Source organism: Sceloporus undulatus, chromosome 6 (genome assembly GCF_019175285.1).
Source record: "Sceloporus undulatus isolate JIND9_A2432 ecotype Alabama chromosome 6, SceUnd_v1.1, whole genome shotgun sequence".
Classification (NCBI taxonomy): domain Eukaryota; kingdom Metazoa; phylum Chordata; class Lepidosauria; order Squamata; family Phrynosomatidae; genus Sceloporus; species Sceloporus undulatus.
In genome coordinates, this window is record NC_056527.1 from 164,351,078 (window position 1) to 164,372,530 (window position 21,453).

General features: G+C 40.8%; 2 protein-coding genes across 8 annotated transcripts in view; both read right to left on the minus strand.

The window, feature by feature from the left end:
* Nucleotides 1–3,092: 3,092 nt before the first annotated feature.
* Nucleotides 3,093–10,248, minus strand: LOC121933129 (A-kinase anchor protein 13-like). Its single transcript, XM_042472457.1, has 8 exons — nucleotides 10,042–10,248; nucleotides 8,164–8,325; nucleotides 7,843–7,913; nucleotides 7,169–7,213; nucleotides 6,559–6,609; nucleotides 5,045–5,494; nucleotides 4,484–4,805; nucleotides 3,093–4,254 (listed from the first exon to the last, which is right to left on the minus strand). Exons 1-8 carry the CDS (start codon nucleotides 10,061–10,063, stop codon nucleotides 4,205–4,207), a joined length of 1,173 nt encoding a protein of 390 aa, XP_042328391.1. The 5' UTR covers nucleotides 10,064–10,248; the 3' UTR covers nucleotides 3,093–4,204.
* Nucleotides 10,249–10,580: 332 nt separating this feature from the next.
* The window catches only part of AKAP13 (A-kinase anchoring protein 13), a 79,722-nt gene continuing 68,849 nt past the window's right edge, over nucleotides 10,581–21,453 (minus strand). For 5 of the 7 annotated variants that reach the window (XM_042472455.1, XM_042472450.1, XM_042472453.1 and 2 more), the window contains 12 exons: nucleotides 21,308–21,375; nucleotides 20,999–21,065; nucleotides 20,406–20,541; nucleotides 20,004–20,116; nucleotides 17,653–17,799; nucleotides 16,776–17,026; nucleotides 15,369–15,494; nucleotides 14,449–14,566; nucleotides 13,352–13,600; nucleotides 13,157–13,233; nucleotides 11,551–11,732; nucleotides 10,581–10,791 (listed from right to left, as the gene is read on the minus strand). In XM_042472455.1, coding sequence (XP_042328389.1) covers nucleotides 10,596–10,791; nucleotides 11,551–11,732; nucleotides 13,157–13,233; nucleotides 13,352–13,600; nucleotides 14,449–14,566; nucleotides 15,369–15,494; nucleotides 16,776–17,026; nucleotides 17,653–17,799; nucleotides 20,004–20,116; nucleotides 20,406–20,541; nucleotides 20,999–21,065; nucleotides 21,308–21,375 — 1,730 coding nt within the window. In that variant the 3' untranslated portion in view covers nucleotides 10,581–10,595. Of the gene's footprint in view, nucleotides 10,792–11,546; nucleotides 11,733–13,156; nucleotides 13,234–13,351; nucleotides 13,601–14,448; nucleotides 14,567–15,368; nucleotides 15,495–16,775; nucleotides 17,027–17,652; nucleotides 17,800–20,003; nucleotides 20,117–20,405; nucleotides 20,542–20,998; nucleotides 21,066–21,307; nucleotides 21,376–21,453 lie in introns of those variants that run through there. The other 2 variants (XM_042472451.1, XM_042472456.1) reach the window with 2 other exon arrangements.

A 21,453-nucleotide genomic window follows, 5' to 3' on the forward strand; every position in this document is an offset into this window, starting at 1 on the left:
TATACAAATTAAGACAAGCAGGCACTTTTTCAGACATAAAATCAAAATTTATTTGGAGGGAAGGGAAAAAATACTTTACAGGAAGTCGTTTCTCATACGAAAGGCAGATAAATAAAACCTATTATGAAAATCTGATGGGTTTTGGTTTTGTTTCCAAATACATGGGGAGGAAAGGCGAAACATAAAACTTTTTACAGACAGCAAACTACTTAACTTTTTACATACTTACAAATTAACATATAGCACTTTTAAGTTTGTTTGTTTTTAAACCCGCTCCACTGTTGTATATCTGCTATTTTAAAGTGTGGGTTTTTTACATATAGATTTCAACTGGAGGTGTGCAATAGCTACTTTTGTACAAGTGGCAGTAGTGCTGGGGGAAGGTTGCAACCAAAGTGAGAGGAACATATTGTTATATTACTTACATTGTTTGCGTATCATAGTTGTGCATCTAGTCATGGTCAAAAAGAACTTACCGTGGCTGAATCTTAACTGTAAACTAACCAAAACAGGGAAAGAAATAGCACTTAGACTTTTAAAATGCCAGAAGATTTTAAGTACACAAACCCATTTCTATCTCTTAAAAAATAAAAAGCCATGCAGAATATGGTCTCCTGCCTCCATGATGAGAAGGAATGATGGAAGATGTTCCCCCCTTACATCAAGTGGCATTCATTTTGCAAGAGCATCCATGAAATGCCTCGGAGGCATACATTGTACAAGACCAACAAAATTCACTTTGTGTTGTAAGAAGTGGGAAAATATACACCTAGGTGGCATCTACACTGCAGAAATAATATGGTTTGACACCACTTTAACTGCCATGGCTCAATGCTATGGGATTTAGAGCCCCACCAAACTAGGATTCCAGAATTTCACAGCACTGAGACATAGCAGTTAAAGTGATGTCAAACCGGATTATTTCTGCAGTGAAGATGCAGCCTTAATCATGTTTCCTGTGGATGAAATGAAAATTGAAACTACTACTGAGTGGAGGAAGAGACAGAGGGAACATTGGGAAGTATGTAATAAAAAATAATAAGAAGGATGGAGATAATTGCTTTGAGAGAAATGAAAGTGATTCAAGCGAGGCGTCACTTTCCATGCATTACAAGCTCCTTTCCCCCGCCACTGCCATCTCCAAACAAGCACATTTTTGAAATACCAACTCTATCCATCTTATTAAGAACCAATGGAAGGGAGATACATATATACATATATACGTTGAGAAATGGGCCTGTTTTCAGTTCATTTATTAATTTCAGTTCAATTCATTCAGTTCATTTCTCTGAGAAGGGCATTGTGTGGTCTGCAGCTCTACGTTTATGTTACACGTGCTTCTAAGATACGTTGGGTGTTAGAGGTTGTTCCCTAGCAGTGGTTGAATGCGTTTGACAACTACAGGCTATTTCTTTTCTTTTTGCCCCTAGCATAGTGCCAGTGATAACCAATTTAATATTTACACACTTTTTAAATCGTACTTTGGACTTCATAAGCCCAGCTTAAAAATAAACAAAACAAAAGCCAAAAAAACAAAATAGACGCTCTTTAAAAAAAAAATCCAGACCTCTTTCAAACAAACAGAAAGATTGTTTTTAAACGCAAGCCCAGCTTGCAACCGAGAAACAAACATAAAATAAAAATAATATTAATAAAAAGTATGACTCCACAGCTGCATCCTGATTGGTTTTTGGAGGATGAACCGCTCTGAGAGCTTCCGAATCCAGCCGCGTTGCTAGCGTTCCCACCTGATGCTTAAGGCAGACTTGATGTCCCCACTATGGTCCCAGCACTGAAGGCTTGGTACAGAATAGTTCCCATGCTCAATTTTGCACGTCCGGTTGCATGGAAACAGATCCTGAGACGCTCTAAAGGGAGAAGGCATTGGGACAATAGTGCAAACCTTTCTTTAAAAATAAATTGCCAAAGAGGTGGTGGGGAAACAAAACTTTCAAATGTTTAATGGAGAAAAGAGGAGCCAGTGCTGAGTATCATTTGACTAGTCTGCTGGCAGTAATCTCTTGGGAGGGGAGTATTATCATTTGGAGATATTCGTCTTCCCTTGGCATCTCCATGTTAAGAGCTGCCCAAAAATGTCAGAGTTCACTTGCGCCCGCACAAGGTGCTGAGAAAAAATTATTTCATATCAAGTCTAGTAAATAGGGTACATAGCTTAATGGGTTAAGGGATCGACACTTCTTGCTCTGAAGATGAAGGAAAGAAAGAAAGCAACCGGTTTTCCAGCAATTTTCTAAAGGGAACTTCAGCAGCAGGAGAATGTTCATGGGAAAGACCATGATTGAAACAAATGCCTCTTCCACTCTGGACACTGATTTCTAGTCAAAGGGAGATGATGCATCCCTCTCAACAAAATGACAAAAGAGGTGACTACAGGAGATGTGTGAAGAAGACAGCCTTGTGATATTTGTATCCTCCGTCTGCTACTCAAGTGAAAAGTATGGCACAACTAGAAGAATTAATTCAGATGTTCAAAAAAGGATCACATGCCAAGCTCCTCAAGAGGCTGATCCACACAACCCTTTCTGAGCTGGAAATTTACCACAAAGTGACCTTCTCCAAGACCTCCCAATGCACACAATGGAAAGGGTCTGGTGAAAAAAACGTCCGTGTGGTAGGACAAAACATACCACTGTGCAAAGCAGACTCCTAAGATACTGCAAATAAGCAATTTTATCAAGGAGCAGTTCCTTTTTACTTCATGTAAGCCCTTCCACTTCATAAACGTGGCTGGTTCTGATTCTGAGCAATGACAGGAAAGAGAGTGGAATCTCTGTAATTTAACTTCAGCTTCCCAAATGAACCAAGTTAGGAGACACAGTGCATTGTTCTGTACTGGTAGACTAATATATAGTTTTTGTTTATGGGGTGAGTTTTTAAAAATCTAAAACACAGCCAGCTTTACGCCTCCCCAACAGCTTTCAAAATGGCTCTTATTACAGAGGTGCATGGAAACTTGGGGGGGAAAGAAAAATGTATTGAAGAGCTTGGTAGGAGAAGCTAAGGGAAGAGACGAGGGGAATTTGGTTTATTTTTCCCCTTTTCAATTGAAAAACTATAACCACTCAAATATCTCTGAAGCAAAAGATCACTGTATTAACAGCTTTCTGGTTGGCAAGTGTAAATATTCAGTTGGGAGATACACATTCTAGAAAAATAGGTTCATATTTGTATTCCATTCCCATTTGCAAGTCTTCACTCAGTTCAAGTCCTTGCAAATTTGCTTTCCCCCATCAAGGATAAACTGTCTGATACTATCCATGGAACTGTAAGCCTGTAGGCCAGCTAACACCTTCCATTTTCCCCCACAATGTACCTGCATGGGAACCCTACTATGTGAGTCATTTCTACAGACAAACTGGCCTTCAAGTTCTCTAGCCAGACCCCACTCTTGCAAAGGTCTTGCCATTAGATGGCCTTTAATTCATTCCCCAAACACAAACATATACAAAAGGGGTACTGGTGGCAAAAGCATTGGCGGATCAAAAAATAAAAATGATATTTAGTTATTGACACAGTCCTTGGACAATTTAATAGATATCAACTAACCCTTTAGCCCTCCCAGCTTTTCTGTACAGAATTAGTGCATATCCAAATGGATACACAGCTACTTTTATTTATATATGTATATTTTTATATGTACGAATATATACAGTATCTCTCTACATACTAGTGACCAAACACTGCAAAAAGAGCCACATCCATTTGCTATCGAGGGCTTTTGGTTTTTGGTGTTGTTCTCCATAAGAATATTAGCTAGGCTGCCCTGGGATATCTTCACCTGTCCCATCCACCCCAACATACATATTGGGAGAGGAAAGAAAACTGAAGGAGTGTCTGTCTGTGGAAGTTGGTAGCCAGCAATGTACAAAGAATGGACTTTTTTTAGTACATAAGCAACCAAAACTGAGCCGGCCCAGTCTGGTCACATCCAAAGTTTCACCCAGAAGGCAATCCTCCCTCTACACTGAGCTTTTAAGACACCTTTTAAAAAGTAACATCTTCAAGAAACAGAGGTCCTGCAGTTAAGCACAGGCTGCAAATGCAGATGCACAGATGGGCTTCTGCTGTAAGGAAAGCCAACGCTATTCAATGTAGAGGGGGAAGAGTCACCAGTGTGTTGGCTCCCACACTGCATACACTTGGCAAGATAGAACAAGAGATGGCTTCATCCTTGCAAGTGGGGTCAGCAGAAGATCTCCTCACCTTCTGGGGCTGCTTCTGGAGAGTGAGTATCTGGGAAGAGAAGACAATGAACAACATAAAAAATCATGCTAAAAAGTCCAGATTTTCCCCTATTCTCCTTGCCCACAGATTCAAAGACTCCAAACTCAATCAATATTCCAAATGCAATGTCTACCCACTTTCTATGAAAGGGAAAATGCAGTGAGATTAGATCTGGCAGAAGGGGGTCCCTGTATATCTTTACATCCTTGGCTCTGAGAGACTTAAAGTCTATATTTACCGGATTGCTGTGAGCGGTGCCCTTTGCCTTTCTTCTTCTTTTCCTTCTTCTCCTTTGGCTTGGCCAAGCCAAAGAGGCGGTTGGGCATCTGACAATGTCCCTCAGCTGGTTTGTTGGTTTGGCTTGATGTGGTGGTGCCCATTGAGTGGAAAGCAGTTTTCTCTTTGTGTGTCCTTGAAAAGCTGTTTCTTTTGGGTGACACAGAGAGCTCTGTGTCCAACTGACCATGTTTGGTCAGAGAAGAGCCTAGTAGTCTGCAAGAGGAGTCTTCAGCTGCAAGCCCAGAAGGGGTCCTGCCCATCTTGGCATGCTGGTTGGAAAACTGAAAGGCAGAGAGAGAATGAAACAAAGAACATAAATATATCAGCCATCTTAGTGGCATCAACAGTCTCAAGTGTTGTATGTGTAAGAGGCAAAAGCTCAATGAAGGCCATATGAACCCAAAAAGGAGATTGTCTCTTCCTTGGATACACAGAATGCCAAGGAATCCCAGGGTTGAACCCAACCCTCCATTTTACTCTGCTGCATTCAAAAACTCTCAAATGCAAATGGGACAATTACCAGATTGAGACTGGGTTCTGACTGTGGTTGGGAGAGGTACTCCATATCTCTCTTCAGTTGCTCCTTCTCCTTCTCTAGCTGCTTCTGGGCAGCCCGAAGGTGCTCCAAGTCAAGTTGGTAGGCAGCTTTCTTTTGCTGTAGCTCTTCCCTCTCCTTCTCCAAGTTATGGTGTCCTTTCTGGACCTGCTCTTCCCGCTGGGCCAGCTGGGCTTCCCGTTCCACCAATTCTTTCTCCCGGGCCTCCCATTCCCTCTCCCTCCTCCGTTTCTCTTCCTGGTGCTGGGCCTGCTGCTTCTGGAGGTTGGCCAGCTCCTGCCTCTGCTTCTCCATGCTCCGTTGCTTCTCCTGTTCAATCAATGAGTTGGGCCGGAAAGAGCTGCGGCTCAGAGCCCTCTCTGTCAGAAGCAGCTTCTGGTCCTCAATGTAAGTGTCCTGCTGCACCACGACAGCCTGTGAGAAAGAAGAGGCAAGAGTGGGAAAAGCTACAGGAACAGTGGAAGAGCACCTGCAAGTACAATTTATTATACATTCTGCCCCTCTTTACTCTCCTCATCAGCTACCCTTCATACCCTATACATGCAACTCATAATAATTGATGAAACGAACAGTCATCAAATCACCTTTGTTATTTTCCAAAAAGTCAATTAACAATTTCCAATCTTTCCCAAGTCTTGTTAATGAATTTTCTTCCGATGTCCAACAAAACAAAAGGTCAAGACACATGATCTGGATGGTCTTAGATTAAATTACAGCTTTACAAGAGCACCTTGTTTCCTTCACACATCCCAATCTGCCTGGAATGAACGCTGCTGTTGGTGATTTCTTCTTCACAATCTATAGCATATCTTGGTATTTTAACCATTTTTCTATGTTTGGCTGAGTCAATCAACAGAGTTTTCCAAGAACTGGGTCCTTTGCTTTGAGAGGACAAGCCGTCCATGAAGACGCCTGAGAGCAATGTATCCAAATACTAATAGCATTCTCCTCCTTCACCCTGATAAAATACCCAGCCTCACAAGAACTCTTCCATTTCACTAGCCATTTTGTTGCAGATGCTCTTGTTCTCCTGGTGGTCTGTAAGATGGCCAGTAAAGCATAGCCTAACCTGGCTGGGGTTAGGCCACTCTTATAAAGACTCTCTTCTAACATTTGGAGGGTTTAAGAAAAGCCTCTAAAGGTCATGAGGTGTGAAGACATCAATTTTAAAGCAATTGCTCCTTGATCAGGGCTGTTCGTTTTTAAAATGTCTTTGTCTTGATCGGGCTTTTAAGACTTTTAAAATTTGGACTTGTGAGGATTTTCTATAAGGACCTAGTTGAAAGAGCACAGTGTTTACAGAAGATCCATCTGATGTACTGAACCCCTTTTAAAACCAATATCCCATTGATGCTACAGGCTTGCACCGGAGCGGGGAGGAGTATAATGGGATTCTATTCCCTTTGCAAACAGAGAAGCCATGAAGCAAAGCACCACCTGTCAATGGCAGAGCCTTCCCACCCCCTTTTGGGACTTACCTGCAAAGTACCCAGCAAGCTGTGGAGTTGTGTTATGCTCTGGAGAACTTGCTGAAAAGGAAAAACAGAAGCGGAGTAGCTATTAGCTGCTAGTTGTCATTTGCTACACTGGTCTCCTGCCCTTCCTTCAAGGAATTCAGAAGTGTTTTAGCTCAGAAGCAGGAAAAAGGGAGAACATGCTCTGCTGATGGACTACAGACCAAAGATTCACCCCCACAACCTTTTCAGATGCAAAGACATCCTGTTATTACCCTGCCATTTTTTAATATATTTGATATTGCTTAACAAGTTGTTTTGATAAAGTGGCATGCCAAGTTAGGGACTGGGGAATTCATAGCCCTCCAAATGTTGTTGGACTGTAGCTCCTATTATCTCACAGCATAACGGGAGCTACAGTCCAATATAAATCTTCATAGATATAAAGGCTAAAAGCTTAATTGTGTAAAAAAAAAATGCCTCATCTTTGAAAGCACAGAGAGTGAGAGGAAGAGACAGACAGATAAGAAAGGCACAAAAGATGGAGTACAATGTGAGACATTATAAGACTGACCCATATTGTGGACCCCCAAATCCCTAGTATACAAAGCCAAGTTAGAACAGTGGTTTTTACCTCATTGTTCCTTTTCAGCACAAACATCAAGTTAGCTGTTCCTCCCTAGGAAGAAATCAGACAGCGTAAATTTGGAGGGGGGGAGGCAAAAGAAGGACACCAAACGTAACTAGACAGAGCAAATCATTTATGCAAAAAGCCTTTCACTAAAGTGGCAGAGCTCCAAATATGTTGGACTACAATCAGAATCTGTGTGGTCTAGCAAAAATGGATTGGAGATGATAAGCTTTGCCTTCCTTCTGGAGGCTACCAGTCTGTACCTTGAGATCTAATTTGTAGTCTGAAGCCCCAAGTTCATTTTAGGATTGTCATAAGTCAGAAATGGCATAAAAGCCCACAATAACAGTGCCCAAAGTTGCACTGAAATCACTGGACAGTCAAACACTTCTACAGCTATCTTTACTTTTCCTTTTAGGGGGAAATGAGTATCAGTTCAGTGAAGCTCAGCAAGACCTTATATATCCTTACTACCCAAAACCCTCTGAATGCAACGGGGGTGAAATGTGTGGCCTTCCAAATATTGCTGGACAGCAATTCCCATAAACAACAGGCACTGGAGAGGGATAATGGAGACTTCAGTCCAACATCATCTGTAAGTCTGCTCCCTCCACATTCCTGATTTGGAAATACTGGGGGTACCAGGCCCAGGACTTCATGTCCTGAACATACTATACCTTCTTCAAGACACTGTCTGACTCTGTCCTCCGAAGATCCTGCACATCATCTCCTTCATCCTTCTCCCCACCTAAAAAAAATCCCGAACAAAACTAGAGTTCATATGTGCTGCTTAAGTTTTTCACAGCTCAAGAGAAGAAAACACATCAACCACATAATTGCAGAAAGAAAGCCAAAGTAAGCGGAGAGCCTTTGTTCCCTCCTTGACTTAATCTCCTTGGATATTCTCCAAAGATATGGCAATCCAACTCCCAAATGAAAGCCAAGTGAAGGTTGAAAGCCACAGTGGAACCCAGGGGAGAGATGGAAAGCATGCTCACCTTTGCATACATTCATTTGGTGACTGTCAAATCCTCCAAATGTCTCTGCCCTTCTGGGGAGGGAGATGGGCCCCACAGTCTCCTGCTCTGAGGAGAGGTTGCTGATCTGTGGCCCAAGGGTACTTCCTAGGCTCCTGCTCACAAGCCCCTGTAATAGCTCAACTGAAAAGAGAAAGAGCAAAACCAAAAGATATCACCTTCTATCCCAGGTAATCAGCTAAGGTGGATTTAAATGGGAAGGAGAAATCCAACGTAAGCAACAACAACCACTACATCCTTGGACCACTTGGCATCAGCTTACTTGATATGGAACAAAGTCCATCACATACATAAAACACTGGCTTAGAGACGACAAATGTAAACAAGATCCAGCAAAAAGACTCCAGGGGTCAAAAGAGGAGCCCATTCTCAGCTGGCAATAGAACTGGCAAGAGGGAAATGACCAACAGTCACATTGGTCAGACATGACTATAGTCCAGCCCATCTGGAAGACATCAGGTTGCGGAAGGTTAGGATGCATCAACATTTGACTCAGGACAGTTAATTACTAGAAAAAGCTATAAGAGTTTATCAAGGGATTTTTGCATTCTGTCTTCCAATGAAAGTTTCAGGAATAAGGTGAGGGAGTCATCTTTGCAGGTACTTTGAAAGGCATGCAAAATACACAGTGTTACAGAGAGAGTAATGTCAGAAGAGGTTACAATCCCCAAACAGGGGATCTGTGACCACTGAGATGTTGTTGTTAAGATGCCAATCCTGATTAGTTCTGGGGAGCATGGCCAACCATCCTAGATGACAGACATTGTGTTTCAACAGCATCTGATGAAATACAGGTACACCTGTTCTGAAGTTTGGCAGAGAGGGAGACAGCAGATGGTAACAATGAGAAAACAGAAGCAAACTGTAGGAAAACAGAAGATAGTGCAGTTGGAATATTTAATCTCAGGGAGGCTTCTTATTGGGGTGTGTGGTGTGTACCCTGATCTAAGGCAAAGGACTAGGAAAAACTGATAGCCCCTTACAGAAGAAGCTAGAATCAGACCACTGGTTCATCTAGTTAAGTCACCATTGGTTTTGAGTCTCCACAGTTCTTTTCCAGCTTGGAAATGTCAAGGATTGAACCTGGGATCCTCAGCATACAAGATATGCCCTCTGCTACTCCCCTTTTGTTTAAGAAAAACTATTATTATTATTATTATTATTATTATTATTATTATTATACTGAAAACTCTTTTAATCATAATATATTTTAATCGTAATATATAATACATTTAACTCTTTTTTTAAAGGGGGGAAATTGTAATTTTATGTACAGTATTGTATATGGATGTTCTAGTTGGTAGTCACTTTGTCTTGCTCCAGAAAAGCAGGATAGAAATAAAAGTTTTATTGTTATTTATTTAAAAAAAAAAGGGGGGGGGATGAAAGCAAAAGCAAACGAAAAAAGAAGAAAAAGGCCTACAGCACCAAATGTTCCAGACAGTCTCACATTTGAGTACTAGCCAGACCCAACCCTGCTTGGTTTCTCCGATCAGACAAGACTGGGTGCTTTTAACTGCAAGAACCTTCCCTGGATGACTGGAAGGTCTCTTTGTAATTTCATGAATGAGAAATAATAAACAAGCGAAGGCTCTTTCCTGAATTAAAATCTGTATGTACACACATACTCTTTGTTTTAGTGTTCTTGGTGTTTTGAAGTTGTTTCCCACTTATTGTGACCCTAAGGCGAACCTATCATGGGGTTTTCTTGGCGTTTGCTCAACTGTGTTTTAGCATGTAATCGGATGCAACACATTGCCATGCTAAACTCTGAAGGGTGCTGTGCTAGTGATACACTTCTTTTTAGGAGAGCTGGATGTGGGCTCAGGTTCCACTTACCTTCATTTATCACGCTCTTCATCACACTTTGTCCCTTGGGAGCCTCTTCAGTATTGGACCGGAACAAAGTTCTGGCTCCCTATGTCTCATGCCTGCTGCAGTCAGTCATGTCTCGGAAAATCTTCTCCTTCCTCCTCAGCAGCGTTATGATCTGCTGATCTTTTTGCTGGAGTGTTCTGTGGGGTGGGCAGGCCAGGGTTTGGGGGAAGAGGAAAAGTCAGTCAAAAAGAGAATTGTTACAGACATGGCATGCTACTCAGATTCCTGCGGACTGAGTTATCTCTGAGGCTCTGCTCCACATTGTGGCATGTTAGGAATTGCAGAATCAAGAAAAAGTTTGCTGATGGAGAGCTACTAAGAAACATGCTCCTCAAAATGAACAGGAGACACCACCGAGAAAAGAAAATAATATGCTGGACACATAAGTTTCCTTACAATAGTTAGGTCTACATTGAGAAACTATACACTGAAGTGCTCTAGAAGACATCTTTCAGCCGCACATGGCAATAACAGGGTTTGAAATGTTAAGTCCCCATGAAAATCCATTTCCAGGTTCAGTTCTGACTTTTAAAGCACTGCATCGCTTGGAACAAGAGGACCAGAATCTCCCTTATCTTCTGGAGGTTGCCACAAGGAAAATAAGTCAAGGCTCCTGTATGTTTTTTACCTTTCAGTTCCCTCGCTTTGGTATCTAGCACTCGTTTTTCCTCTTCTGATTCACTAGGGATGCCTTCATCTTCTTCTTTATCCCTGCAGAGAGAATCAGAATATAGGTTAAGGAAAAGGTACCAGTTTCAAATATGCCAGCATCCCTATGTCTTTTTGGAACTCTTAAAGTACCAACTGAGCATCATTTCAGATTTTAGGATGGAGAACAAATGTTTTAGGAGGAAGGCAAAACTTCCAGTTTTTGCAAGGAGAGGGCAAGAATCCAAGCAAGGTTTTAAAAGACAAGTGTTTATTATGTTGACCATTTCACTATGACAACTAAATGTAGTATGTGGCCAATTTTATACATTGCTGTCTGACCATATGTGATTTGCATTGCAACGGATTAGAATTCCTTAGAATTTTAAATGTCCCGCTGGCAACCATAGCAATGTATCCAAGACAGCTTAGTCACTCTCTCATTCGCACATACACCCTTTTTAAAACAAGGGAGTCTTGTGCTCTCGGCACCCTCCACCAGCTAAATGTACTTGATAATAGCAGTAGTCAATATGCACAACCCATAAGCCAACCAGAAATTCCCTCTCCGGATGGTTCCAACATTTCCGTGTGATAAAAGGATATAAGGAGAACTGTAGTCCACAAAATAAGCTCTGCAAGCCAATGGCCCACCATCTACACAGTGAATGGCAACAGCATCCCAGGGTTTCATCTGAAAAGTCTGAATAAGTTCAGACTTATAAATGCAAAGCCATGTGCTCTACTATTGCACTACATTCCTATGTTCAATTTGTTTAGTATAATCCCCATGCCTCCACAAACCATCATTTGGCTCCTTACATGGTGTTAATTGTGTCTTGGATGGTGAGTATCCAACTGTTGCGTTCCTCCTTGGAGCTGGCATGAACCTCCACCATTTCCGGATCTTTTCCTCCCATGCTGATCAGGAACAAACCCTTCTCCTCATGGGCTACTTCACGGACAATCAGCTTCTTCAGCGAGATCACAGTGGATCTTTGATCCTTTTGTTTGTAATGGGGGGAGGAAGTTGAGAGAAAGGCTTTTTATTATTATCATTATTTGATGCAGCCTCAGAAAGCTCTTGCCTACAACTGGACATGCAATTCTTAGTCACTCCCTATATCCAAAGGCCTAAGGGAGGGGCAGCAAAAATTGGAGACTGTAGCAACAAAAATGCCATAACCAGAAAGAGCTGGAGTAAATTTGGTCTAATTTAATCATCAAAGTCAAATTACTTCAGTGAAAAAAACAGGAGCAGAAAATGAATCTCTGCTATAGATCTTTGAAGTGTAAACTTGGTAATTGAGATTATCACCATAGATAAAAAGTATAGGAGCCTTACTCAGTGTATTTCAATAGACAAGATGGAATTCACACCAGGAAAACGTTCTGGTTGCATGAGCAGTTTTAGGCTACTGGGGTGGCCACTAACACCCACAGAAACCTAGGTATCCCTATATATGTAATGAAGCCAGCCTAAATCAGAATCCCAAATGCCCTTACTTCTACTGACATAGGGTCACCACTTCAGTTCGCAAAACTAAAATGCATCTAAATAGCCCAGAAATAGATTTGCCTACGTCTTATTTTTTTTTTAAATGTTTTAATTTTTAATTTATGCCGCTGTGGCATTTTCAATTATTGGTTATTCTTTCAGTTCCAGCTTTTGTGTGCTTGTTGTGGTGCACAATAATTACAAGAATTAATGACAAACAGGCAACACGATAAAAAGGCTAAGAAAAATTTACACAGGGACATTAAGAGAGCCAGTGGTTTGAGTGTTGGACTACGATTCTGAAGGCCAGGGTTTGAATCCCTGCACAGCTGTGGAAACCCATGGGACAACCTTCGGCAAAACATGTCCTTTCAGCCTCAGAGGGAGGCAAACACAAGCCCCCTTTGGCAAGAAAACCCTAAGAAAGGTTCACCTTAGGGTTGCCGTAAGTCAGAAACAACTTGAAGGCACACAACAACAATAATTAAGAATGAAATACAGTCGATCCTTCATACCCACAAGTGTAACCATGCATGGCTAGAAAATATTTGTGTGTGTGTGTATGTGTGTGTGTACACTATATATGCACACACACACTCCAAGAAGCAAAGATTGATTTTACCATCTTATATAAGGGACACCATTTTACTATGCCATTGTATTTAATGGGACTTGAGTATCCACAGATTTTTGTGCCCATGGAAAGGGAAGGGAGCCTGGAATCAAGCCCCAGTGGGTACCAAGGGCCTATTGCAATAGCTTTTGATATGAATCTCTTATGTTCTTACGGTGTGAAGTACTACATATTTTGCTTTAAAATGAGAAGGGGGTATTACGAAAACTATCAAAAGCAGAAACCTGGATGCAGGGACTCATCTTTTTGCTGCATGAAAACAATTAATATTTCAGAAGGGTGGAAAAGGACCTTACCAGAGATGCAAATACATATTTCTGATCCTTTTCTTGAAGAAATATCAGAACATCTGAGAGGAGTACGGCCAGGACTTCTGGCAAGGAAAAAAAAAACAAACTCACACACAATCACATCACAAACTTTGGCACATTCAAAGAACCCCCTCCTCTATCAAAAAATGCAGGAAAGGGGATACATACAGTCTCTCTTACCTTTCAACCTGCCAGCTGTATGTTTGAGAGAGACGGGTCCATCCCGAATAAACTTTCTGCGCCTCAGGTCCTCTCTGGCAAACATTTGCCCACTCTTCATCCTCATGATAGACTTGCTGTCCGTTCGGGTGTAAATTTCATTGAGGCGCATCTTCTTCTCATAGTTGCTGACTTTGCTGTTCACGGCAGTGATGACTTCCTTCACTAGGTTTAGCGAAAGCACCAGATCCTGATGTTCAATGTCATTTTCTAAACACAAACAGACACACGCTTCAGTTCTTGCATATCTCTCAAGTGCAAAAATCTCAGTTCCTAATTCCTGTCCTCCCTGGCCATCACTTTAAAACCCTGCAGAACATGCATTAGATTCTAAATTTCATATCGCTCATAAAAGTAAGAATTCATTTCTTGAATTCATGTTCTTACAGGACTGAATGAATGGGGTGAACTGGTGCCCAGGAAGGACCTCTATAGACTGTATGAATCCCCATGGAAATGCAAAACATGTGGGTATGGTATTGAGCTGACAAGTTCAGTTTTAAGGATGGTTGTTGACAGACAAGGCAGGAGGAATTCTTCATACAGTTTATAAAGTCCTTCCTGGGCATCAGTTCATTCCATGCATCCGAGGATGTCTGTTGAAGCCTACAAAAGCTTATGCTTCTTCTTTCACACAATTAGTTTCAAAGATGCTGCAAAATCCTTTTCCATATTGATATTCCACAAAAACACAGCTATGTCTCTGAATTCTATTTTGAGTATAGTAACTATACATTTGGAGGGGCCATTTCAGGAGCATTTCAGTGAACCTGAACTTTCATAGGATAATACTTTCATCATAGAACATATCCAAGTCCTTCTGTGAGACTGTCTTGCAAAAGATTTCCTTCAGCCCACAATGAACCAGGCCCAATTAATGCCACCATTTGTGAGGTTCAGATTGCCATCTCCCTGTCATACCTGAAAATAATAGTACTTTAAAGCATTTCTATGAGGCAGGTATCTTACCCCAGACTCATAAAGCTATACTCACTGGGAGCCGAGTGAGGCAGGAAAGCAAGAAAAATCATTACACTAAGACTCAAAGGAAGATCTACCTTTTGTATGCTGTAATATTCTCTGTAGGAGTACTGGATATTTAGTGATTCTCTGGGTCACTAGCAAAATGCACTCGGGAATTCCCAGGCGCCTCACCACAGAGCTGCTCATCTTTTTCTATGAAAAACAAGAACAAAATGAAAATGCTTAGTAAAGAATGAGACAGGAAAGAGGAGAGAGACAGTCCTCACCCCAGCTACCACCATTCACCATTGTTCATTGCTACTACAGATAGCTGTACCTTGTAAATCATTACAAGCAACTAACACCCTCCATTTTGCACCCCACCACCCAGGGTGGGGAGCATGTGGATCTGGAAATGTTGTTGAAATGCAATGCCCACAAATCCTAGCCGGCATAGCCAATGGTGAGGAACGAGGGAAGGAGCAGATCAACGGCATCTAGAGGACCACAGGTTCCTCATACTTGATATACCATTACAAGACCCACTTCTCATGGGAAACATGCATGTCATGTAGACTTCTGCGCCTCTACAAGCTGACTGCACACTTGAAGAGTCCAAGTACGTATTACTCCACAATCCAAGTCAAGTTACTAACGCTCACAATTAACATGTAGTTGGAGAAATTACCAGGTAACCAAAGTTTTAGTTTCTGATACAGTACTGCTTTTTATATAGTCCTCTTATAAGACACTATCCCTTTCTACCAAATATACTCTTCCTGGTTCATGTCTTTTCTATCATAAGAACATGAAGAGAATACATGCCCTAAACATTGTTTTGCCACAATCTGCATAAAATGCCCATGAGTTATCCTGCTAACAATATAGCTTGGTGCCACACCAGCATCTTGGAAAGAAGGATGCAAATAATTACCTTCCATCTCCACACTTCTTCACTGTGTTCTGCTTCTACACATCTGTAGTCTTGGAAAATGCCCACCCACCCCCAGCTTACCTTGATGAATGCTTGGAATCGTTTGTCCTTGGAGAGCAAGTCTTTAAAATAATTCACTGCCTCGTTGTGATGCCCACAGAATTTGCCATAGATTTTCTTCATTCGCTCAGCATTCTCTCCAGAAAACTGTGAGATGCAAAACATAAAGTGACTTCCCATGGCAAGGAAGGCAACTTCCCAACAGCCAGAGATGCTCAACAGTGACATCCTGACTACCATTCTAGCATCCCACGCTGGAAGATGAACACAGCAGAGCTGGGTTGTCACAGTGGTTTTATGTCTTTGCACATACTATGGAATGTATGCATTTGTTAAAACACATTTCTACACATTTCCAGACCTTTATTTATTTGGGGTCAAAGGCTATTAAATTAGGTAAAACAATTCCCTGAATTCCTGACTTTTCCATCAGTAAATCTGGTGTTGTGGCTTCCACTCCCAATGCAGCTATGCGTCATAATTTTTTGCTTCGTTTCATGCTCAAATTATTAAAAATATTGTACAGTGAGCTGTCCTTATTTGTGGTCTTGCCTTCCACAGATTTAAGCTTCCACGAATGGCAAACCCCATTGTTTTTAACAGAGCTGCATACATGTGGCCACACTAGTGGCCAAGTGCACATTGAGCTGCCATAGGAAACAATGGGACTTGAGGTCCCATGTTTTTTGTTTTCCACTGGGGGAGGCAGTCTGGAACAGATCCCCCATGGATATGAAGGAACAGCTGTATTTTTATTTTATTTCTTATTTTGATTTTCCAAAATTCAGCTTTTGGGCCTTGTTAGAATAATCTTGCTGGAGTGACAATCTGATTGGTCCCTCTGCTCCCTGGTGTACCATGACACAGGTATTGGTAACCACAAAGCGATGTGGTAGAGATGTCAGGTGTGATGAACTGAAAACCCTATAGTTTGGACATGCCATTAGGGCTGCTTCATGTATTAAATATTAAAAATATTGATCACCTTCAGGTTCTGTGAATAAAATATACAGGAAACATAAATGATTGTTGTGTTTAGACTTGGGTCCCATCTCCATGGTATCTCAATTTGTATGTCTATGCAATTACAGGTACAGTTGTTCCTCCATATTGGTGAGCTATCAGCGGATTGGAGCATCCACAGATCGCACCACACCACTACTGTGCATGTAGCCGCTTTGATATGGCAACGCACGCACTGGTGTACACTGAACGTAATGGTAGCTGAGGTCCCACGTTTTTTGGCATCCATGTGTGTATGTGTGTGTGTTTGGAATCAAACCCCCACTGATATAGAAAACCGACTGTGTTCCATTCAAAATCCAAAACTGGTCCAAAGCATTTCAGATAAGAGAGACTCGATATGCAATCCAGTTTAGATATCTTAATAATAATGTTCAGCCAACAAAGACATGCCCTGCTGCTTACTTGGTTCACTAGGATGTCTCCTATCCTCTTGATTACAAAGTTCTTGTCACTTCTGTCTGTGAGTGATTCCTTCTTCCTCTCCAAAATCCGCTGAAAGAATTGGCTGTGGATGTTTAACAAGTCATCCAGGCAAGGGAAAACTTTTTCCACCATATGTGGCTCATACTGTAGCTCCTGTAGCATTCCTCTGCTGTATACATCGCTCATGATCTTCAAGGTGCGAACATGGTGCATCTCCGTTTGCATCAGTTCTGCAGAAAAGAAGTAGAGAAGGATGAATGTAAGACACGTGTCCCTGCACAACAAAGCAAAGAAAGAGGTTTTGTTTTCTAATGTGTCACACTAATCATAGCATTCCACTTTCCAAGCATCTTGGCTTTGGTTTAGAAAATGAGGATGTTTCCACAGTTGACAGGCGCTTAAAATATTCTTGGAAACATATATATCTTATTTATTTTATCCTGCCTCATCACAAAAAAATCAGTGCAGCTCTCAGGCAACAGAAAAGGAGAACAAACAATTAAAATAAAACAAGAACACATACATCAAAGAACAACGATATGACAAAATAGCAGTGAAAGAAAAATACTAGTGTAAAAACCAACAGTGAGCAATAGAAAGCGCTATTTAAAGACCATTTTGTGAAATTCTTGGTAAAATCTTATGACACAGAGGAAGGGCTGGGAGAGATATCTAGTAGTGTTGAAAGGGATTCAGTAACACTTCCTTTCCTTTTCCTGTGATTAGCAGATAATAAAAAAAAATGCAATGCAAGAGAGACCACACACTTCTACTGATGTATATAATGTTGCAGAATATTCCTCCTCTGACTGCACAATTCAGATTCACAGGTTTTCACTTCTAGCACAATGCTCACCATAAATGACATCTTGCCGCTTCACCACATCTTTCTTTTGCTGCCGGAGAAATTTGCTATCTACTACTTGACTCCAAGACTGGGCTTCCAGCTGCTTTGAGTCAGATTCAAAATCTCCCATGAGCTGACCTTCATTCATGTCTGCACCTAGAAAAAGGAAAGTTGGTTTATATCAGAAATGCTCTGGATATGTCTCTATACAGATATGCTGTTCTGCAGAGTAACCCTTCATGATAAGTTGGTGTGATTACGATTCAGTCTTTGGATCTGGGTAACGGCAAATGCACCAACCCAATATTATCTGCAGATATATAGATGCTCATGGTCCCACAATCCACTGCATGTCCCAGAAAATGTCAGAATGTGATTTGTCAAATTCTGAACTTTGGAGCAGCAGCTGAGACACTTTGGATGCATTCACACTATCAAGGTGGAGGTTAAAGACAGATATGAGTAACTGCTGAGATCTCTCAGAGCCACTGCTCTTTACAATTTGTGTACCTTTGGCTCAAGGAGTGCAGGGTTAGCAAACATCAGGCCCTGCTTGGGGATATAATGGCTCAATTGAGCTTTGTGTCTTCTCTGGGATTCTCAAATCCAAGAGAGGCTTAGATTAGTATCTCTACTCTGTATAACATACCAAGAACCTACTCTCTGCCCTATCAACTTGATGACTCCTACTAAAGCTCATTCTACTTCAGTCTGTGCTTAATGCTCCAGGAGCTCACAAATGGGTGCAAAACTAGAACATCAACTGTTCTTATATGTATTATGTAAGCATGATGGGATTCATCATCCTGTAAATTTGACCCAAGAAATCAGCTACTATAAGATGATACTTTTGGACAGTAATGTGGAACAGGGTTTTGTAGAACAGAGTGATTTTCCCCCTCCCATTCTGAATGATGGCAGGAAACATTCATTGATGTTTGAGCTCATAATATCATTACACATTCAACTCTCAGTGGCTTCAAAGTATCTTGATATTGCAGTGTTGGCTGGATCACATACCCACCAAGGAACAAGAATTATGTTTTGTTCACCCATGAAGCTATACGTGATTCCCAGTAATTATACAATGTCTTTAAAAGGTCTTTTATACATTACTTGGTAGTTTATGCTGAATCCAGAATTAGTCATTCTCCCAGAGCAACCCATTTATGTAATTTCACGAAATTGCATTATAATTGACATTCAATTTATCCACCTATGTTTACTTTGGTAAATTAACAGAATGTTTGAAGATAGCTTTGCACACCTTGAACATTTAAACTTAGAGAACAATTAATAGATGCGCCTGGAGCAGAGGATTACTCAGCAGAGCACCAAACTCCAAACAGCACTTGTTCATTTGTCCTCTTAAATTATTTTATTAATGTATAACATATAACAAACACAAACAAACACAGACACTAACCTATCCTCTCACTACAAATAAAAAACAGTATAAAACTTGACTTTCTGCCCTCCAAACCTAAGACATGAAAACAAGAAAATAATTCACACTTCTCCCTATCTCTTCTTCCCTAATTTCACAATTATGTGCTGAATAGTTCAACCTTTTCACAAAAACTGTATACAAATAGTTTTATGTATGGTTTTTGTATTCTTCACATACTGTATTTCTAAATGAACACAGTGTGCACAATTTTACCATTTTTTTCTATTTACAAATGTATCAAAAACATTCAAAGTGCAAAAAAAAAAAAAAATCTAAGGATGATCCCAATCTTTATATTTCATCATAACGAACTCCAGAGCCATGTTTATCCAGAGGCGAGTGAAATATACCCAGGCTACCGAATTTCAGACTGTCATTAAGGTAATGCTTCTCCATATGAGATAATGAGATATGCAATAAAAACTAATCTTGTCGGGGAAAGAGTTCTCCCTCTAAGTTTAATTTTCTGTATCCATAATATATGGCTAATGAAAGTGATCTCCCTCCCAGGGTCTGACAAAATGCTTTTGAGACATAGCTTAATAGCTTAACCACCTACATGAAATACTAGAGATATATATATATATATATATATATATATATATATATATATTGTTACTTGCTTTGTTGTATATGCATATGTATGCTGTAAACCGCTTTGATCATAGGAAAAGCGGTATACAAATAAAACATATTAAAAGACATTCTATACATCACAAGCATGTGCCAAACTTCAGTCTGTATTACAGGCAGGGATGCTACATTTTTTAAGCTGTTCTAGTGTAATAATGTCCCTGCCTGCAGAAAGCTAATGCATCAGGAAGAGGTCTTTTATAAAACTCTTTCAAATTAGTCTTCTTCATGAAGGATATTTTATCACTACTTTGTGGGTTTCATCCGTGTAATTTACCTTCATCTGTTAGTGACTCTGTGGATTCATTTACCCGGCTGATTTTATTCAAGGAGTCTGTTGATTGAGAGAGGAATTTCCATGTGTGGAGAATGCTTTCATCGCTTCCAACTCTGGAGGGACAAAGGCAGAGAGCAATTCAAAATTTCATGCCAAAACTACATGTTTGTCAAAGAACTGGCTCTGGCAAGCAGCTGCAAACCAGTGCAAGGAGGGTGTATTTAGCAGCAGTGAAGGTGGCAGCAGTCTCTCTTCTCCCCTGAAATTCACTTCAGCAGTATTCCCACCGTGAGTTCCAGTTTGGAATTTCTAGTTACTCAAATGCCATCTCCGTAAACAGAAAACCATTTACCACCTCTGACCATGTGCATATTTGTGCCACCCAAAAAGAATGTGTCTTACCCAGCAATGTTTTGGATTGAGACACTCTTGGAAAGGGCCAGGTTCTGCTGAGATCTCCTATTGCTGAACAAGGAGGTCATAGTGCTTTCATCGGGAGCCAGTATGGCAGATCGAGGTCTCTCCTTTGGCTGAGAGGCTGCAAGAGGAACACCAAGAGACATAAGCTTAGGCAGATGCTGAGCATGCAGCATGTGTGAACCACTAAGGCAAGGAGGTTTACGTGCTTAAAAACACAACCCGAATAAATAAAGTGACTTTGATTTGTCCAAGCTGTCTGTTAATGTAAATATTTGTTGACAGTGGTTTTATGACCTTTTATGGGTTCAAAATGCAGCCCAAAATATCAGGCAAGACCTATGCTAAATAAAATACACAGAGTCCATCACTAACATGGACATTTCTGAATGCCACAAGATCAACCATGCCCAGCACTTCTAACAGCTCCTTCTAAGCTATTTATACTCAAAGACATTGCTGCATAGTATAATTAAATCCAGAAAATAGTCATGCACATGAAGCATTAAATCATCTTTAGGAGAACAAATGAATAAATAAATAACTTCTCAAAGAGAAGGAGGGAAAACGCTACTCACTCTTACTTCTCATAATGACTGTGGGCAATGAGGAAGTATCATGCGCCTGAAGGCCTCCTTTCTGGAGCTGAAATAAAGATCAGGTAGGATGAATGTCAACTTTTCATGTTAAATAATTACTCAAAGAAGCTTAAAAGACACAAGTACAGTAGATACATACATATACATCTGTGGGATATTTATATCTGAGAATCCTGACCAGATTTTCTTGGAACAAAAGCTGTTTTAACTATTGAAAAGGCCATCTGGTATAGCCTTCTGCACAATTATGTGATGATAGGATTAGACCCAGTTTCTGGGTCTACTTACCTTCATTTTGACCTTGGCACAAGCAGCCATGCTCTCCTTGCAGGCTTTATGGACAATAATGCCACAGCCTGTGTGAAAGAAAGAACAGTACACATTACCACTTACTCAGGCAGAAGAGATGTTTTGTTGCATCCATGTCAGATTCC